We start from the raw sequence: 16,732 nt of genomic DNA, 5'->3' as shown, positions 1-16,732 counted from the left end.
AACAGAAGATGACTTGAGTGAGACGGGTGCTCCTGAGCCTGTGCCAGACGGTGAGGGAGAAGCAGTAGCAGACAGTTAACAGCAGACAGTCTGGCAGAAGGTTACGATCATTGAAGACTGATCTTCCCCTCTTTTACAACACGGACCCTTCTATGATACAGGCACTGAAACTAAAGCAAATGGGGAAGGAGGGCTGATACTGTATAGAAACATTTTGGGAGAAATGAAAAGGCAAAGAAGTCAGAAATTTCAGTGTCTTTCTGTAAAGTAACACTGAGTGTGCCTGCCTCTCCTCTTCCCCTCCCACCTCCTCTTCCGCCTCTGCCACCCCTAAGACAGCAAGACCGACCCCTCCTCTTCCTCCTCCTCAGCCTGCTCAGTGTGACGATAATGAAGATAAAGACTTTTATGATGATCCACTTCCACTTAACGAACAGCAAATAGTCATAACGCTCTACACTGATAAACTTACCTGTTGTGTGTGTGTGTGTCTTTGTGTGAAAATCTGACAACTGTATGGCAAGAACTGTATGAGACGTTTTTGAGTCATCATCCTCATCACCTAAGTATTCATCATGTAGTATGTGCCGTGCAAGACTAGTGTTAAAATGAATAACCTCTCCTTACATAGGCATGAGGTGAGTGACATTTAATATAAAATTAGTAATGTGTTAGTTTTCTTACTCTTGTATACTTTTGCTTTCAAAGAATTATACTGCTGTACAGTATGCTGTCTCTCATAATTGGAGAAATGGTATATCCACCTGTCATCACAGATAAGTGGTTCTTAAAACAATGTAACATTTACAGTACTGTATTTTGAATATGACTGTCATACTCTCTGTGATTAAATTTTTATAACGAATCATTCATTAGTATGCAGGCTAGATGATTTTGAAACCATCGTATTGATTATACTAGGCCACCATAGAACAGTCTTGTTGCTGCTGCTTCATTATCAATGCATGAATTGTTATACCTGTAAGTGAATGTGAATTTCTTTTTCACACTCTCTTTTCATTTTTGATGTCTGGTGTTAATAGGTGTAGCATCTACAGTGTTTTATAGCATATAAGGCAGTATTGATGCAGGTGCTGACAGATGATTCACCTTGTAAACAGATGATGTATCAGTGATGTACAGTGATGATACTGATGTACAGTATCAGTGGATACAGTACAGTAAATGTATTTTCTCTTACGATTTTCATAATATTTTCTTTTCCTTACTTTATGATGAGAATGTAGTATATAATACAGCAAAGAAAATATGTGTTAATTGACTGTTTATGTTGTTGATAAGGCTTCTGGTCAGCAGTAAGCTATTAATAGTTAAGGTTTGGGGGAAGTCAAAAATTATACATGAATTTTCAAGTGCATGGGAGCATCAATACCTGTAGCCCTGTGGGTTTAAGGCTCAACTATATATGGCAAAAGTATATGGAATCATGGTAAAAGGAATAGCTGCTTAGGGAGGAGAAAGAATTAAGGGTGGGTATGAACTAAGATACTTAATTGCATATGGTGAAAATCCAATACACACCTGTTGCCAGGAAGGGACTGTGTTGGCTCATGTGATAAGGAAACAAGGCTCACGATAACATCAGGTCATTCTAAAGTGGTGGTTCTCAGCTTGTGGCTTTTTGACCCTCGGGGGATACTTGATATTGTCTAGAGATCAGTGTGGCTCAGCGGTAAAGAATCTGCCTGCAGTGAAGGAGATGTGTGTTTGATCCCTGGGTTGGGAAGGTTCCCTGGAGGAGGAAATGGCAATCCACTCCCATATTCTTGCCTGGGAAATCCCATGAATGGGGGAGCCTGGTGGGCTACAGTCCATGGGGTCTCAAAGAGTGGACACGACTTAGTGACTAAACAACAGCAAGTGATCGTTTTGGTTGTCACAGCCTGGTTGGGGGTGGGGCAGGTAGGGCAGGTGGTTGGGAGAGGGGGATTTAGGGGACAGTTGAGGGAAGCTGCTACTTATACCCAGTGGATAGAGGCCAGAGGTGGTACTAAACATTCCACAGTGCACAGGAGAGCCCTTCCCGGTAATTAGCCGTCCCATGGCAGTAGTTGCGAAGCTGAGAGGCGGTGGGTTAGTGCTTCTCTTTGTGGGTGTCTGCCCTCCCAGGTCCCTTGGCCCTGCTTCTGTCTCTTTCAGACCTTCTCTTGCAGGTGTACTTTTTCTAGGGGAATGAAACTACATGGCTGCAGAGAGAACTAGGCAAAGGCAAATGTTTTTCTTTATCATTATTCCTTATAATGATTCCTGATTGGTCTAACTCATCTGCTCTCCCTGCACCTGTCACTGTGTCTGTGGGACTGACCAGTCCTGGGAGGATGGTTGTACAGGGACCCTGTATTGAAAGTCCCTCCCTCCCACAACTCTAGTGTGGAGGAAGGACAGTTCCCTTGGCGAGAGGCGGTGTTATTAGAAGTGAGACAGGCTACTCGGTGAACAGAAACAACAGGTGGCCCACAGATACGACTTTGTGGAAGAGGTGGGTTTCTAATTGAGCTTTGGAGTGCATGTAGGTGTTGAGCCAGTGGAGAGAACCTGGCCTTTTCAGTATCCTTGGGGGGTGAGAGGATCTGGAGAAGGCCAGGCTGGGGAGGAGCACGGGAGGAGGGAGCTGGGAGGAGGTCATCTGGCGGGGCCTTTGGAAGAGTGAGGAAGGGGGAGGGGAGGCCCGATGTGGAGGCCCCAATGGCAGGGGCAGGTAGTGTGTCCAGAGACATGAGGGGGACATTACAGTTTTCCCATTGGGTGTCATTTCAAACAGCGTGTCGCAGACTTGCCGAGGATGAGAACCAAGAGAACTTATTAAGTATGGATTCCCAGCTCCTCTCCCAGATATTCTGCCTTAGAAAGAATGCATTAGGAACTTGGGGCCTTTTTTTTGTAAAACCAGCGTTCTAGGCACTGGGTGAGTCTGAGACCACTCGTATTCTGGTTAGCACGTGGCTTTCAGGGTGGTTGTGTGCGAGGTGTGGACCAGGTGAGTTCCTTCACTTTCAGAGCCTCCATTCTTTGTTTGTTTGATGAGATAATATTCTTTCTCAAACAGGCTGAGTGTAAGGATTAAGTGATACGACACAAGTTCGATGCCTGCTTAGAACAATTTTAATAAATTGCCTTTAGGTTTTTGTGATTTTGGGAGTTTAAAATTAGATTGAATGGTCTATTTTGCCACCCTCCCGCCAATGTGAATCCTTCTAGGCTCCATTTCCAGGGCTCGCTCCTTTGTATGTCTGCCCTCGAATGCTCACACGAGCTGTGCTCTCCGAACTCTTACAGGGCTGCATTGTGCTGGTCCTGTCGTAGCTTTTCATCTCCACTCGAGTGGAGTTTGGCCTGCATCATGCCACCTGTGAAGTGGGACGCTCCCTCACTCAGTAGTAGCCTCTGGGCTGCCACCATCTGCACGCAGGCCGGACATCGCCCTCAGACGCATAGGAAATTATCACATCCTTAGGATGCAGTTACCAATTTTAAGTGCCATGAAGGAAAACAGTGGTGCTGTGGGAGAGGTTAATGGGTTAGACATGTTTTAGGTGCAGGGGAGGGGGTCAGGACGTCTCCTCTGAGGAGGGGACATTGCAGATGAGAGGTGAGGGACGAGTAGGAGTTTGTCAGGTTAGGTGTGGGGGAAGTGTTTCAGACAGAAAACCTAGCAGAGGCAAAGGCCCTAGGCTAGGACGGAGCCTGGCACACCCAGGGAACGCGTCTGTAACTGAATTGTGATATCTGCACACCCCCTTCCCCCCACCGCCCAGTGTCCCGTGTGCCACCTTGTGTGAAATTGACACCCAGTGAAAGACTGCAGAGTGGTTCTGCAGACGCCTCTGCTCTTGTTCGCAGGAGTGGGAAGGGGATGGAGTTGGTGCTTTGGGTGTCTTCCCGCTAACGCTCTTTAACTTACACAGCTTTATGTGTCCTGGACCTGTTCACTGCACATTTATAGGTGGGTAGATTTAACCCATGTCAAACTGGAAAACTTTATTCTTCTGAAATTCCTGAAGATTTTTATCAGAATCCCTGAATAGAACTTTAGTCTAAAAATGGGACCATATCAGTGTTTTTCTGTTTCTCATCAGTAATTAGCCACTGGAAGTTCTGTTGACTTCCGATCGGGAGGTAAGAGAGTTGTCCTGTGTGCTCCGCAGGTTTCTGTCACACCTCCTCCTGTTCCTGCACTTGGACAGCGGTGTCCCCCAGGGTGTCACGCAGCAGGTCACCCACAAGGTGGCACAGCACCTGACTGGAGCCAGCCACGGGGACAATGTGAAGCTTCTCAACAGCATGATTCAGGTCAGGGTCCTGTCAGCCCCTAAACCTACCCTCACCTGCCTTCCTAATCAAATGCCCCTGGTGCTAGCACGTCTATGTATTTTGGTCATTTCAGAGCCCTTGACACAGTGCTTTTGGCCAAGGAAGTCAGCAGATCTGGGTTTTGTAATGGAGCTAGATGTTATGTTATTTGTGTTTTAAGGGTGGGAGGCTGGTTATTAACCTTTCTCATCACCTGAGCCCTTTCTCCGTAGGCCCACATTTCTGTAAGCACTCAGCCCAATGAAGTGGGCCCGGTAGCTGTATTGGAGTTCTGGGTTCAGGCTCTCATAAGCCAACATCTTTGGTACCGGGAACAACCCATCCTCTTCCTCATGGACCATTTGTGTAAAACAGCTTTTCAGTTGATGGAAGAAGACTGTGTGCAGAAATTGCTCTACCAGCAACATAAGGTAAACCTGTTGTGGAATTTATCTTTGTCATCAGCTAGAAAGTAACCTTCTAAGGAAGTTCCCCACATGCATGCTTCTCAGTACGGCTCTGTGCCCACTGCCTTTTTAAAGCCCTGTCTTAATGGTGTCTTATCCAGAAACCATAGTCTGCTAGCACGGATCCTTGTAAAGCCAAAGAAGGACATCCTAGGAAAAGCCCTGCTCATTGATTACATTTGGCTATGATGTGGGATTATCACTGCTGGTAGACTAATTACTGAACTCTGTATCTTACCTGAATTGTCCACTGGCATAAGATAATTGCTTTACTCTTGAAAAGCTCGTTGGTTCTGTTTTTTTAAAGCCGCCTCTCTCTGCTCCACATGCTCTCCCTGGTGTAGAATGCTTTGGGCTACCACTGTGACCGGAGTCTGCTCTCCTCTTTGGTGAGCTGGATCCTGGCAGGCAACATCACTCCTTCCTTTGTGGAGGGCTTGGCCACGCCCACTCAGGTAGGAAACCTGCTGTGGATCATTGTGGATCTTTGTGTAGTTTAGTATTGTTATTATCCTTACCTACATTACTAATAGCCTAAAATATCTAACATCTATTTAGCACTTACTACACATAAGAATGCTTTTTCATTTAATCCTCACAGTAGCCCTCCGTTGAGGTTGTGCTGTTGCTATTCCTGTTTCACAGGGGCATTAACTGAGGTTTAGCAGAGTCAAGTGGCTGGCTCAGGATCAGATAGCTTGTTATCAAAACTCCAACTGCCTGACTGCAGAGCCTGCCCAGCAGCAGAACAGAATGGTTAAGATGCTGGAGCCAGACTGCCCGGGACTCAGCCTTGGTTGTGCCATTTGCTAGCCCTATGCCTTGGGAACTGGCTTACTCTTTGTCCTCCGAGTCCTCAACAGTCAAATGGGTGTAATGTTATTACTAGGTGTTGGTTGTTTTTATTGTTATCATCATTTTCATTAATTCGCCACATTGTTTTTATCATTATTACCACCTCTTGGACTTTGTGTGTCCAATTCTGTCTTTGTTTTATCACTTAAATCAGTAGTAGCATTCTTCAACTTCCTGTCACAGTCTTACCTCCTGCTCTTCCGTATACCTCTTGGGATCCAGCTGAGACAAACTCCATGTTGTTATCTGCATACATCTCTGGCATTTCCATCTTTGCTGAGCTGATTCTCTTATCAGACATGCCTTCCTCTCCAGTCTCTGTGTAGAGCCTGGTCTGATACATTTATCTTCTCTGATCCCATCTCCCTTCTCTAGTTTCCCATAGCAGTTGACCTCTGATTCAACACTCACACTTGTCACTTTACATTTTGGTTACTTATATATTAGTCTTGTCTCCCCTAGTGAATGGAAAACTTTTTAAGGGCAGTTACTAAAGTAGCCTTTCCAAAGGAATTGAATGTTTTTCAATAGCCTATTTTATATAAATATATATCTGTGATACAAGTAGAAATAGGCTTAAAAAAGCTATGTGTTAATTTTAGAAACTATAAATGTGTTGATTGAAATCTGATAGCAAGGGTGTTAATCTGTGAAATATGAAGGTTTGTTTTCCTGTCTGAATTGGAGCTCATTCCCCTCATGTTTACCTGGTGTCCTTGCAGGTCTGGTTTGCATGGACAGTCCTGAACATGGAATCCATCTTTGAAGAAGACTCCCAACTCCGAAGAGTTGTTGAAGGGGAATTGGTTATAAACTCTACATTTACCCCCGACCAAGCTCTGAAGGTGCAAATAGCAGTTCTGCATTTGAGTGGTAGAAGGTGGTTCACACTTTGATGCTGATGGGTTCACCTATAGCTTTTGGACTTCTGTGTTTTCTTTTGTTGGGAATGTTTGGGAAGCACAATAACTGTTCTAATGCTTAACATAGTGAATTGAAGTGTATATTTCCTTCCCGAGGTTTATGTAACATCGAGAGTCACAACTTTTATAAATTGAGGCTGTGTCCACTGCATGTATGAATGGGATTGCCTTTGTTTTAGAGCATCAGAATCCCCTAGAAAGCTTGTTAAGAACCTGATTCCTGGACCCCAACTTCTGAGATTCTGAATCTGGAGTGAGACAAGGAATTTATTTCTAGAAACTCCCTAGCTGATCTTAGGCTCACTAAAGTGTGAGAAAAAGTGGAATAAGTTTTTAGAATTAAAGACCTTCTATTTTAGGGTCCTATAGTGTAGACTGTGCTTTTGGATTTCAGAGCCTGTCAAGGTATTTATCATTCTTGAACATGCATTTAAGATCTAAATTTTCAAGACGTTGATAAAGTTTGTAAAATTTACTTTAGTTTTCATATTATTCTCGCACTATAGTGTTTTACATAGAAAGGAATGGAAAGGCATGGAAGTGAGATTAGACTCAGTGATGCTTAAGACGCAGTCCAGTTCTGGGATTTGTGAAATTTTTAACAGAAAAAAGGCTGCCCCATGTGTCTTGTTACTGGGAATGTTAAAGGGTTAGCTAGAGGGTTGGAAAAGTAAGGTTTATATGACTTTTTTTTTTTTCCCTTATTGAATCGAAAACACAATGGTTAGCATTTCATTTGAATCACTTAGGAAGAGCAGACCGTTTACAAATGTGATCATTACATGGTTGCTCAAAGCCCATCTCTTTTGTAGAAAGCCCAGGCTCAGCTGAAGCTCCCCATCGTCCCGTCCCTCCAGAGGCTGCTGATTTATCGTTGGGCCCACCAGGCTCTCATCACGCCTTCTGACCATCCTCTTCTGCCACTCATTTGGCAGAAGTTCTTCCTCCTGTACCTTCACCGCCCAGGACCGCAGTATGGGTATGGTACCCAGGGTAGTTGTGAATCAGTTCCTCCCTTTGCACTGCTCTGCTGCTCGGTGTCCTCACACTGTGACATGGGAATGAGAATCATTCTCTGGCTCAGGGCCTCCCTCCTTTCCTGTTTCACATCTGTTAGACTGGACCTTTTCTGAGTTCAGGGTATCTTGTGGCAGCTCTCGTTTCATCACCCCCCATACCCAGTTTGGTGAAGACAACACCCTGGAACTGTGTGGAGTTTATCAGAGAGCCTCTGGAGTCCCACACTGAGGCTGCTTGTGTGGCCATGGAGGGGACCTGTGATGGTAGTTGTGTGTGTGCATGCGTGCTAAGTCGCTTCAGTCGTGTCCGACTCTTTGCGATCCTGTGGACTGTACCCCACCAGGCTCCTCTGTCCATAGGATTCTCCAGGCAAGAATACTGGAGTAAGTTGCCATGCCCTCCTCCAGGGGATCTTCCCAACCCAGGGATCAAATCCACGGCTCTTGCATCTCCTGCATTGGGAGGCAGGTTCTTTGCCACTCGTGCCCCCATGGTAATGCAGGTATGGACAAAGGCCAGGACTTGCCTGGGGTGACCATTGCTGTCTGGCTCCAGCTCAGTGTTTCTGGTTCACTTGCACTCCCTTAACTCACCCTCTTTGAAACATACAGATGGTGATTCTTCATCACTTCTGTTTTCAACTGATTGCAAGTTCAAGAAGAGGGACTGTCTTTAATCACTTCTGTACCTCTAAGTGGTGACAGTATTTTGAATTTGCATAGCATTTCATTCTTTTAAAAACTGCTTTTATATGCATCATATTGTTGGAGCCTCATTATAACCATTGAGGTAAAAATGATATGTATTAATAAAATGAGCTGTTAATGGACTGTAATGTTGTGTCACATAGAGCGTCTTTTGTTGATTCTAGTGTGCTCTTTGCTTGCATTTTTTAAGGTTACCTATAGATGGTTGTATTGGAAGGAGGTTTTTTCAAAGCCCTGCTCATATCAATTTGTTGAAAGAAATGAAGAGGCGCCTGACAGAGGTGGCTGACTTCCACCACGCTGCGAGCAAGGCCCTCCGCGTTCCAGCAGAGGGCAGTGAAGGGCCGTCAGCGAGCCAGGCTGGCACCCTTGCTTACCTGACTTCACCAGAACTGCACACGGAGCTTGTGAGGTAGGCGTGGCTATTTAACCCTTAATGTTGGTGTTTGCAGCGCAGGTACTTGGACTTGTGCTGGATTGCTGATTTATGTTGCAACTGCTCTTATCCTGTTAGGTTGACTGTGGAAGGTGGTTTTGACTATAGGTTTGTACCTTGCAATGTTTCTCTTTTGTGTTTCTTATGAGAAGTGAATCAGCAATTTGGATGTACCTCTGTGAAGTGCCTGGAGTCTGAGTGAACGCTTTTAAACTGGAAGGCTGGTGACCTCTTTATTTCTTTATTTAGTAACGGAAGCAAACCAAAAAAGTGATCATAGCAAGTTAACTACTAGTATAGTCTGCTAGGATAGTTCTCTAAAAGAAATAAATGACCCAGGCAGAGTTTTTTAAATGGGGTTCGTAGACCCTCTAGGGAATTCTGGGATTGACCTGGGGTATGGTAGATTCATAATCTTCCAAAACTGTTTCTGAAAAATAGACTCAGTATTTGCACACACTATACAAGGTTAAGAACTCAGAGGTAAGTTTGTGTCCCCTTTACACTGTTCTTCTACCTTTCATTTGTGAGCTTGATGTAAACCATATATTAATCTTATAAATATGACTTAATAAAAAAAACTCTTAATAATGAACTCAATACAAAATGAATAAAAAAGTCTTGGTGAGGAAACCCAGTGTTTCAGCCCAGCTCTCAGACTTCAGGCTTGATTGACCTCAAAGCCTTAGGGCTTCTCTCTGCCTCCAGAATAATTTCTCTCTGTCTCTTTCTTGCTTGAAAGAAAACTTCTTTTTGCTGGGCTTAACCAGTGGGAAGGCTTTATCTTTGAACATTTAGATCAGCTAAGAAAGTCTTTGATGTCCCCTTTTGCCTTCTGGCATGTTATGAAGTAGATACATAGCCCAGGCAGAAGCTGAATGAGAGCTCTTCCCAGCTTTCCCCGTTAAGAACCTCAAAGCCATGTCCCTGGGTCTCTTCCTAGAGGCTGCTGTCAGGGTGAAGGTGGTATTTTTCCACTTTATTGCGTAAAGAGCAGCCACACTACCTTCTGGTCTCCACCTGGTACTTTGTGTGTAATATGTGTGCTGTAGACAACTCTGGTACCTGTTGCTGCAAACAGCTGCTTAAAATACCAGTGATCTGAGCTAAATGGACTGTGTTCCTTGTAAAACCAAAAAATAAAAACAAAGGAAGCATCATTAAATTAAAAAAAAAATTTTTACTGGAAAATTGAGAATTTTTTTTTCCTCCTGTTTTTAGCTGTTTTCTTCTTTCTTCATGGGAACAGGGTGCAAACATGCTGTGGGCTCTATTTGTGATTTCTTGAGGCAGGAAATTGCCATTAGGCTAAAGCCGGCAGAGTCTTCCGATGCATAAGTTTAAAATGGCTTTTAATGTTTTCTCTGTAAGATGGAAAATGTGTTTATTTGAATGTGATTTACACTTTTCCAAGCACCAAGACTTACTGTGACTGGATTGCCTCAGAGAAAAAAAACTCCAAATTCAGATCCTTGATCTGTGTTAAAGTCACCTTCTCCAGTTATTTTTTCTGTGTACTATATCTAACCCTCTTTTGTAATAGAGTTCACAGAGCCCTTTCTTCATACTTTTTGTGTTAGCAATTATTATTGCCTCATATTTAAATGATTTGTGACCTGTCTTTCTCCCTTGCCCTGCTTGGGAATGGAAACATTTTCTATGTTATGTGCTTCTAAACTTTTATACTTTAGTGCTGGTATTCCTAGAGATGTAAGAGACTTAATTTGCTTGCACATCTTCTTGTATTTTATATGATTTTTTTTTTTTTCTTTTAGGCTCTTCAATGTGTATATATTATGGCTAGAAGATGAAAATTTTCAAAAAGGAGATACCTATATCCCTTCTCTGCCAAAGCATTATGACATTCACCGGCTAGCAAAAGTTATGCAGAATCAGCAGGTGACACTATAGCAATGTCTTTTTTAGCATATCTAACTGTAATTTGAATTGGTCACTTTTATAACTTAATGGTAAAACCACTTACTGATACGGAAATAGGATCACTGGGATGGTCATTTTTTGTGTGTGGTTTTCTCAGTATGTAAATGAGTCCTTTAAAAGATTTATTCACTTGTTTGTTAATTTTTGGTTGCTCTGGGTCTCTGTTTCTCCTTGCGGGCTTTCTCCAGCTGTGGTGAGCAGTGGCTACTCTCTAGTTGTGGTGTACAGGCTTCTCATTGCAGTGGCTACTCTTGTGGAGCATGGGATCTAGGTTCATGGGCTTCAGTAGTTGCGGCTCTGCGGCTCTTGAGCTTAGTTGCTCCGCAGTATGTGGAATCTTCCTGGACTAGGGATCTAACCCATGTCTCCTGCCTTGGCAGGCAGACTCCTATCCACTGTACCTCAGTGAAAGTACGTACATGATTTTTTTTGAAAGCAGTTTGTTGCCAGAATCTTGGCTCTCTGTGCGCCAATGCCAAACAGAAATACAGAGACAAGAGTTATGGAGGAGAAAGAAAAAGTGGCTTTATTACTTTGCCAGGCAAAGGGGGAACACAGTAGGTTATCACCTCAAGAACTGTGCCCTCCTCTCTGGTGAGTAAGGAGAGGTTATATAATCAGGCAGGGGTATATGATAAGGATGAAGGCAATAACAGTCTTGGATTCTGCTTCTGCAGTTTCAAAAGGGCAGGATTGCTGACAAGATTAGGGTGTGTGCAAGGTCTTAGATGATGCTGTTAATGTCCTACACTGAATGCATCAGCAAACTTGGAAAACCCAGCAATGGCACAGGACTGGAAAAGATTACTTTTCATTCCAATCCCAAAGAAGGGCAATGCCAAATAATGTTCAGACTACCATACAATTGCACTCATTTCACATGCTAGCAAAGTAATGTTCAAAATTCTTCAAGCTAGTCTTAAACAGTACGTGAACTCAGAAATTCCAGATGTACAAGCTGGATTCAGAAAAGGCAGAGGAACCAATTGCCGACATTCATTGGATCATGGAGAAAGCAAAGGAGTCCAGAAAAACATCTACTTCCTCATTGACTATGCTAAAGCCTTTGTGTGGATTACAGCAAACTGTGAAAAATTCTTAAAGAGATGGAAATACCAGACCACCTTACCTGTCTCCTGAGAAACTTGTATGCAGGTTAAGAAGCAACAGTTAGAAGCAGACATGGAACAATGAACTGGTTCAAAATTGGGAAAGGAGTATGTCAAGGCTGTATATTGTTACCCTGCTTATTTAACTTATATACAGAGTGCATCATGTGAAATGCTGGACTGGATGAATCACACGCTGGAGTCAAGATTCCTGGGAGAAATATCAACAACTTCAGATATTAAACTTTAGATACTAAAGAGCCCTCTGATCAGGGTGAAAGAGGAGAGTAAAAAAGCTATCTTAAAACTCAAGATTCAAAAAACTAAGATCATGACATCCAGTCCCATTACTTCATAGCAAATAGATGGGGAAAAAGTGGAAACAGTGACAGATTTTATTTTCCTGGACTTCAGAATCGCTGTGGATAGTGACTGCAGCCATGAAATTAAAAGATGTTTGCTCCTTCGAAGAAAAGTTGTGACAAACCTAGACAGCGTATTAAAAAGCAGATACTACTTTGCCGACAGAAGTCCGTATAGTCAAAGCTCTGGTTTTTCCAGTAGTCGTGTACGCCGAAGAATTGATGCTTTTGAACTGTGGTTCTGCACAAGACTTGAGAATCCCTGGGACAGCAAGGATATGAAACCAATCAATCCTACAGGAAATCAACACTGAATTTTCATTGGAAGGACTGATGCTGAAGCTGAAGCTCCAGTACTGTGGCCACCTGATGTGAAGAGCTGGCTCACTGGGAAAGATTGAGGGCAGGAGGAGAAGGGAGAGACAGAATGAGATGGTTGGATGGCATCACCGACTTAATAAAAATGAATTGGAGCAAACTCCGGAAGATAGTGAAGGACAAGGAAGCCTGGCAGTCCATGGGGTTGCAAAAAGTCAGACATGACTTAGTGACTGAACAGCAACAACAAAGGTCTTAGGTAGTCCAGTTTCCTAATCTTGATCAGCTTCCCTAGTCCCTTTAATCTTCCTTCAGGTGGCTTCCTGGCTGCTCCCCCTCTGATTAATAACTATTCTGTCCTTTGGAACTCAATAAGGTCATGGTGACTGGATTCTTACTTATAAAAAAAGGGGAATAAAAAGGTGTCCATGCCCAGGAGACCCACAGGGCCCTGCTTGGCATTAGTTCCCCATTTTCTCTGATATTCCTTGATCCAGAGGAGCATAGAATCCCTACCATTTTTCTTTAAGTTGCTACACAGGTCATTGCTCTTTTTCACACTTTCAGCAGCACCCGGTCTCCTGCTTTGAAGGGATGTAAGGGAGTTTCCAGGCAAGGGAGAGACCTGTGGGACACAAATGTGTGCATAGGGGCTAACAGTTGTCCAGTCTGTTGAACATATTGTTTAATTTTACCTCCTATGTTAGAAATGTTTCTCTTTTTATTCTTAGGAGCTACGAATGGTCTTCTGTATAATTTCGTAATGGCTCCATCCTATCCTGCTTCTAGGGATCACCAGTATACAGAGAGCAATTTGCAAGATCTTGTCTCGTTTTAGATGAGTTTTCCAGCATAGCTTTCTTAATAATGGTTTCTTATTAAGAGAAAGAAAAAACAAAGGCAAAAGATTTCTTAATAATGTCCGTAAGAAGGTTTTTTTCATCTCCGATATTGCTTTTTCAAACATTGTGATTGGAAAGGCCTCTGTTCAACTTTGATCCAGATGTAACCCTCTCAAATCTTAGCCAAAATCTCATGGAAGAGGGTGGGGGGAATTAGATCCTTGTAGAATCTGACATAGCTCAGAAATTTCAAGTTTGTAACAATACAGGGATAAATGCCTCTGAAATCACATCCACAGTGGTCACCTACTTTTGCCATATTTACTGCATTTTAACTTTCAAATGCATTTCCCTCCTCAATGTTAAAGTAGCTGTCACTGTTAATGATTTTACTGCTTTTCTGGATATGGGAAAATGCAAGAATTTGGGTTCATAAACTCTTCTGAAGACATCTAAGTATCTAAAGGCCTATTCTGCCAGTTCTTCTCAGAGCACAGAGTACCTCATTCCTGATCTCCACTCTGAATTCCTTTCAAGAGGTGTTAAAGGTCAGTGGCTGCCATGATATTGACTTAATCCTTGAAGAGGCAGATGGCAGTTTTCAGTTGGCAGAGCCCCTTCAGGGTCATAAATTTGACCATGTTGTGAGAGCATTTCATGGCCATTTTGTCCCGTGGTGCTGGGAATGATACTCCCAAGTCTGGTGGAGACTTCACTGATAGGCCACTCAGTGTGCTGTTACTGGACTAGGCCATAAAACAGTTATCCAAAAAGTCTCTGGACCACTAACCTCCATGATCCAGGAAAATATTCCCTTTTGTTGCTTTTTCCCATATCTAGAGTTAATTGCAATCGTTGATCTCATATATGTGTGTGCTAAATCGCCTCAGTCATATCTGATTCTTTGCAACCCTGTGGACTATAGTCCACTGGGTTCTTCTGTCCATGGGATTCTCCAGGCAAGAATATTGAAGTGGGTTTTCATGCCCTCTTCCAGGGGATCTTCTCAACCCAGGGATCAAACCCACTTCTCTTATGTCTCCTGCATTAGCAGATGGGTTCTTTACCATGAGAGCCACCTGGTAAGCCCATATGGAATTATGCATCATTTTATCAGAGGCTCAGTCACATTTGGTAATGTAAGAAACAGTTTTGTTAAACAGTCTCTCTCTATATATTTAAACAATATAGCTAGCAGATTAGTAAGGTCATAAGCAAGAATTTTAAGTCAAGAACTTCAGTTAGATGTAGCCCCATATATCCCAGGTTGTTTGACTTAGTCTATTCTGTACCAGTCCTTTTCTTTAAGGGAAATTTTATGTTGGCGTTGTCCGTAAGGCACCCAGCCCAGTTTCCTCTGTTGCTAGGCTGATTATCCTTAACATGACTTGATTGTTTCCAACATAGGGGAGCCTTTACATTTAAACCACCATAGTTTGGTGTTAACTAAATCCATCCCATAACTGTGAGAGGTTTAATTCTTTGGCTGAAATTCTGCCTGTTGTTCTGTTTGAGCTTGAGTAATGAAAATTCTCTGACCCTGGGTTTATGGCCAGGTCAGAGGAGGTATTACTAATAGGCCAGGTGAGAGGATCCAGTCTGGTAATAACAGTAGTGGCCTGTACATGACTATAATCTTTTTTTTTTTTTTTTAATAAATTTCTTAAGAGTCAATCAGTTAGAGCCTTGGAGTGGAGAAATCCATCTAGGTAACCTGAGAGTACTAGACACAGATCATTGGCCACAAACCCGACAATTGGATTGATTTTAAAAACTAGCATAGGATCATGCCTATCATGGATATGATAGGAAAACATTTGATTCACATGCAAAAGTCCAAGAAGTCAGGAAAACATTGCAAATGATTGTACAAGTCAGATTGAAGATCTTAGGAAAGCTGTCTACTTCTGATGTTGTCTTCTTCTCACCCTGGTGTGAGTGTAGTTTCTCCTCTGAACATTATTTTAAGGGTGATTTTGAGGTCAGCTGTCCTCTCTTTAGGCCAGTCCATTGCAAGGGCCTTTTGTGAGTGGAAATTAGTCCAGGAGTCCGTTCCCTTCAGATTCACTGTACATGAGTTAGTTAAGAGTACTTAGCAAGGGTCCTTCCATCCAAGTTGGAGATTCTCCTTTAAATTATGTCTTTTTCAGTATGCATAATCCCCTGGTTGTAGGTTGTGGGGCATCTGATGTTCATCCAAAGATAGATTACTGAGGTAAGCTTCAGATACAAACTTAGAGTATCCTTTAATAATTCAATTAAACTTTACATTAGTATAATGTAACAGCAAGAAACTATCTGGGAGGTGAGTCTTACAGACCTCTGTTAACAAACTGCAATTTACCATTCATTGAAGCGTCTTTTTCTTTCCAAAATTACCCTCATGTCTACCAAATATAATTAAATTAAGACTAATTTATTTGCAAAATATGTCTGGTCTCAAAAACTTGATCTGGTGATTTATATAATTGATCATGTAGACTTTTTGTTTTGTTAAAATTTTTATTAAGGAGTCTCAGACTGAACTCTTACAAGATATCTCAGGGCTAGGAAAGTCATGCCAAGGATTTACCACAGATTTTGCCTGCCAGATCTAGGTGAATTCCTCCCTTTGCAAGGTCCTCAGAATGCCTTGAAATTTCTGTACCTGTTAGTGCAGTAGCCTTCCTAATTTATCTGATAAAGCTACTGGGAACCAAAGAGTCTCCAATCTCTGGAGAGAGCAGATACAGAGAAAAGATAAATGTTTCAATTCTGCTTACAAAGGTACCAAATTGCTGTAAGTCATATTTAGTTTGAAGGGAAAATTTTCCTTTCAGCTGGAAAACTGATTCAAATTAGTAATTTTTCAGATAGAAATTATAAAAAGTATAACTGTTACTGACTCCAAGCTCAGTCTGCTTGCCACACTACAGGCCAATGAATCAGAGAGATGTTGAGGCAAGGAATACAACTTTATTCAGAAAGACAGCAGATGAAGAAGATGGCAGACTAATGTCTCAAAATAACCATCTTGTCAGGGTCCAGGTGCCTGGTTCTTTTATAGGACAGAGAGGGAGAGGAGTTGAGAACGTAAAGACCATTATCTTGCAAATATCTCCTGGAATGGCCAACCTCCTGTGTGTGTGTGTGTGTGTGTCTGTGTGTCTGTGTGTCTGTGTGTCTGTGAATCTCTTCAGGTAGAGGGGCAGGGTTCTCTGAGGCAGGTCATTATGTGTGATTATAAAAACAAAGGTTAAAGTCAAAGAAACAGATCCATCATGGAGTCAGATTTGCCTCTTCCCTACAACATAGCCTAACAAAGGCTAACAAAGTTTTGCTAAGAGAATGCACTGGTCATAGCAAACACCCTCTTCCAGCAACACAAGACAACTCTACACATGGACATCACCAGATGGTCAATACCGAAATCAGATTGATTATATTCTTTGCAGCCAAAGA

At 42.6% G+C, this 16,732-nt stretch overlaps 1 protein-coding gene across 2 annotated transcripts in view; it reads left to right on the top strand.

Annotated features, from left to right (window-relative positions):
* The window catches only part of EPG5 (ectopic P-granules 5 autophagy tethering factor), a 129,742-nt gene that overhangs the window by 49,510 nt on the left and 63,500 nt on the right, over window positions 1-16,732 (top strand). For both annotated transcript variants that reach the window (XM_081563333.1, XM_081563332.1), the window contains exons 18-24: window positions 4,167-4,311; window positions 4,545-4,742; window positions 5,123-5,233; window positions 6,356-6,478; window positions 7,369-7,535; window positions 8,474-8,695; window positions 10,495-10,618. In XM_081563333.1, coding sequence (XP_081419459.1) covers window positions 4,167-4,311; window positions 4,545-4,742; window positions 5,123-5,233; window positions 6,356-6,478; window positions 7,369-7,535; window positions 8,474-8,695; window positions 10,495-10,618 — 1,090 coding nt within the window. The remainder of the gene's footprint in view (window positions 1-4,166; window positions 4,312-4,544; window positions 4,743-5,122; window positions 5,234-6,355; window positions 6,479-7,368; window positions 7,536-8,473; window positions 8,696-10,494; window positions 10,619-16,732) is intronic.

This window comes from Giraffa tippelskirchi, chromosome 14 (assembly GCF_054371585.1).
Source record: "Giraffa tippelskirchi isolate mGirTip1 chromosome 14, T2T-mGirTip1v1.2.pri, whole genome shotgun sequence".
In the NCBI taxonomy this organism is placed as follows: Eukaryota; Metazoa; Chordata; class Mammalia; order Artiodactyla; family Giraffidae; genus Giraffa; species Giraffa tippelskirchi.
The sequence above is the reverse complement of the archived record's forward strand: the minus strand, read 5'-3'. Positions and strand labels throughout refer to the sequence as shown.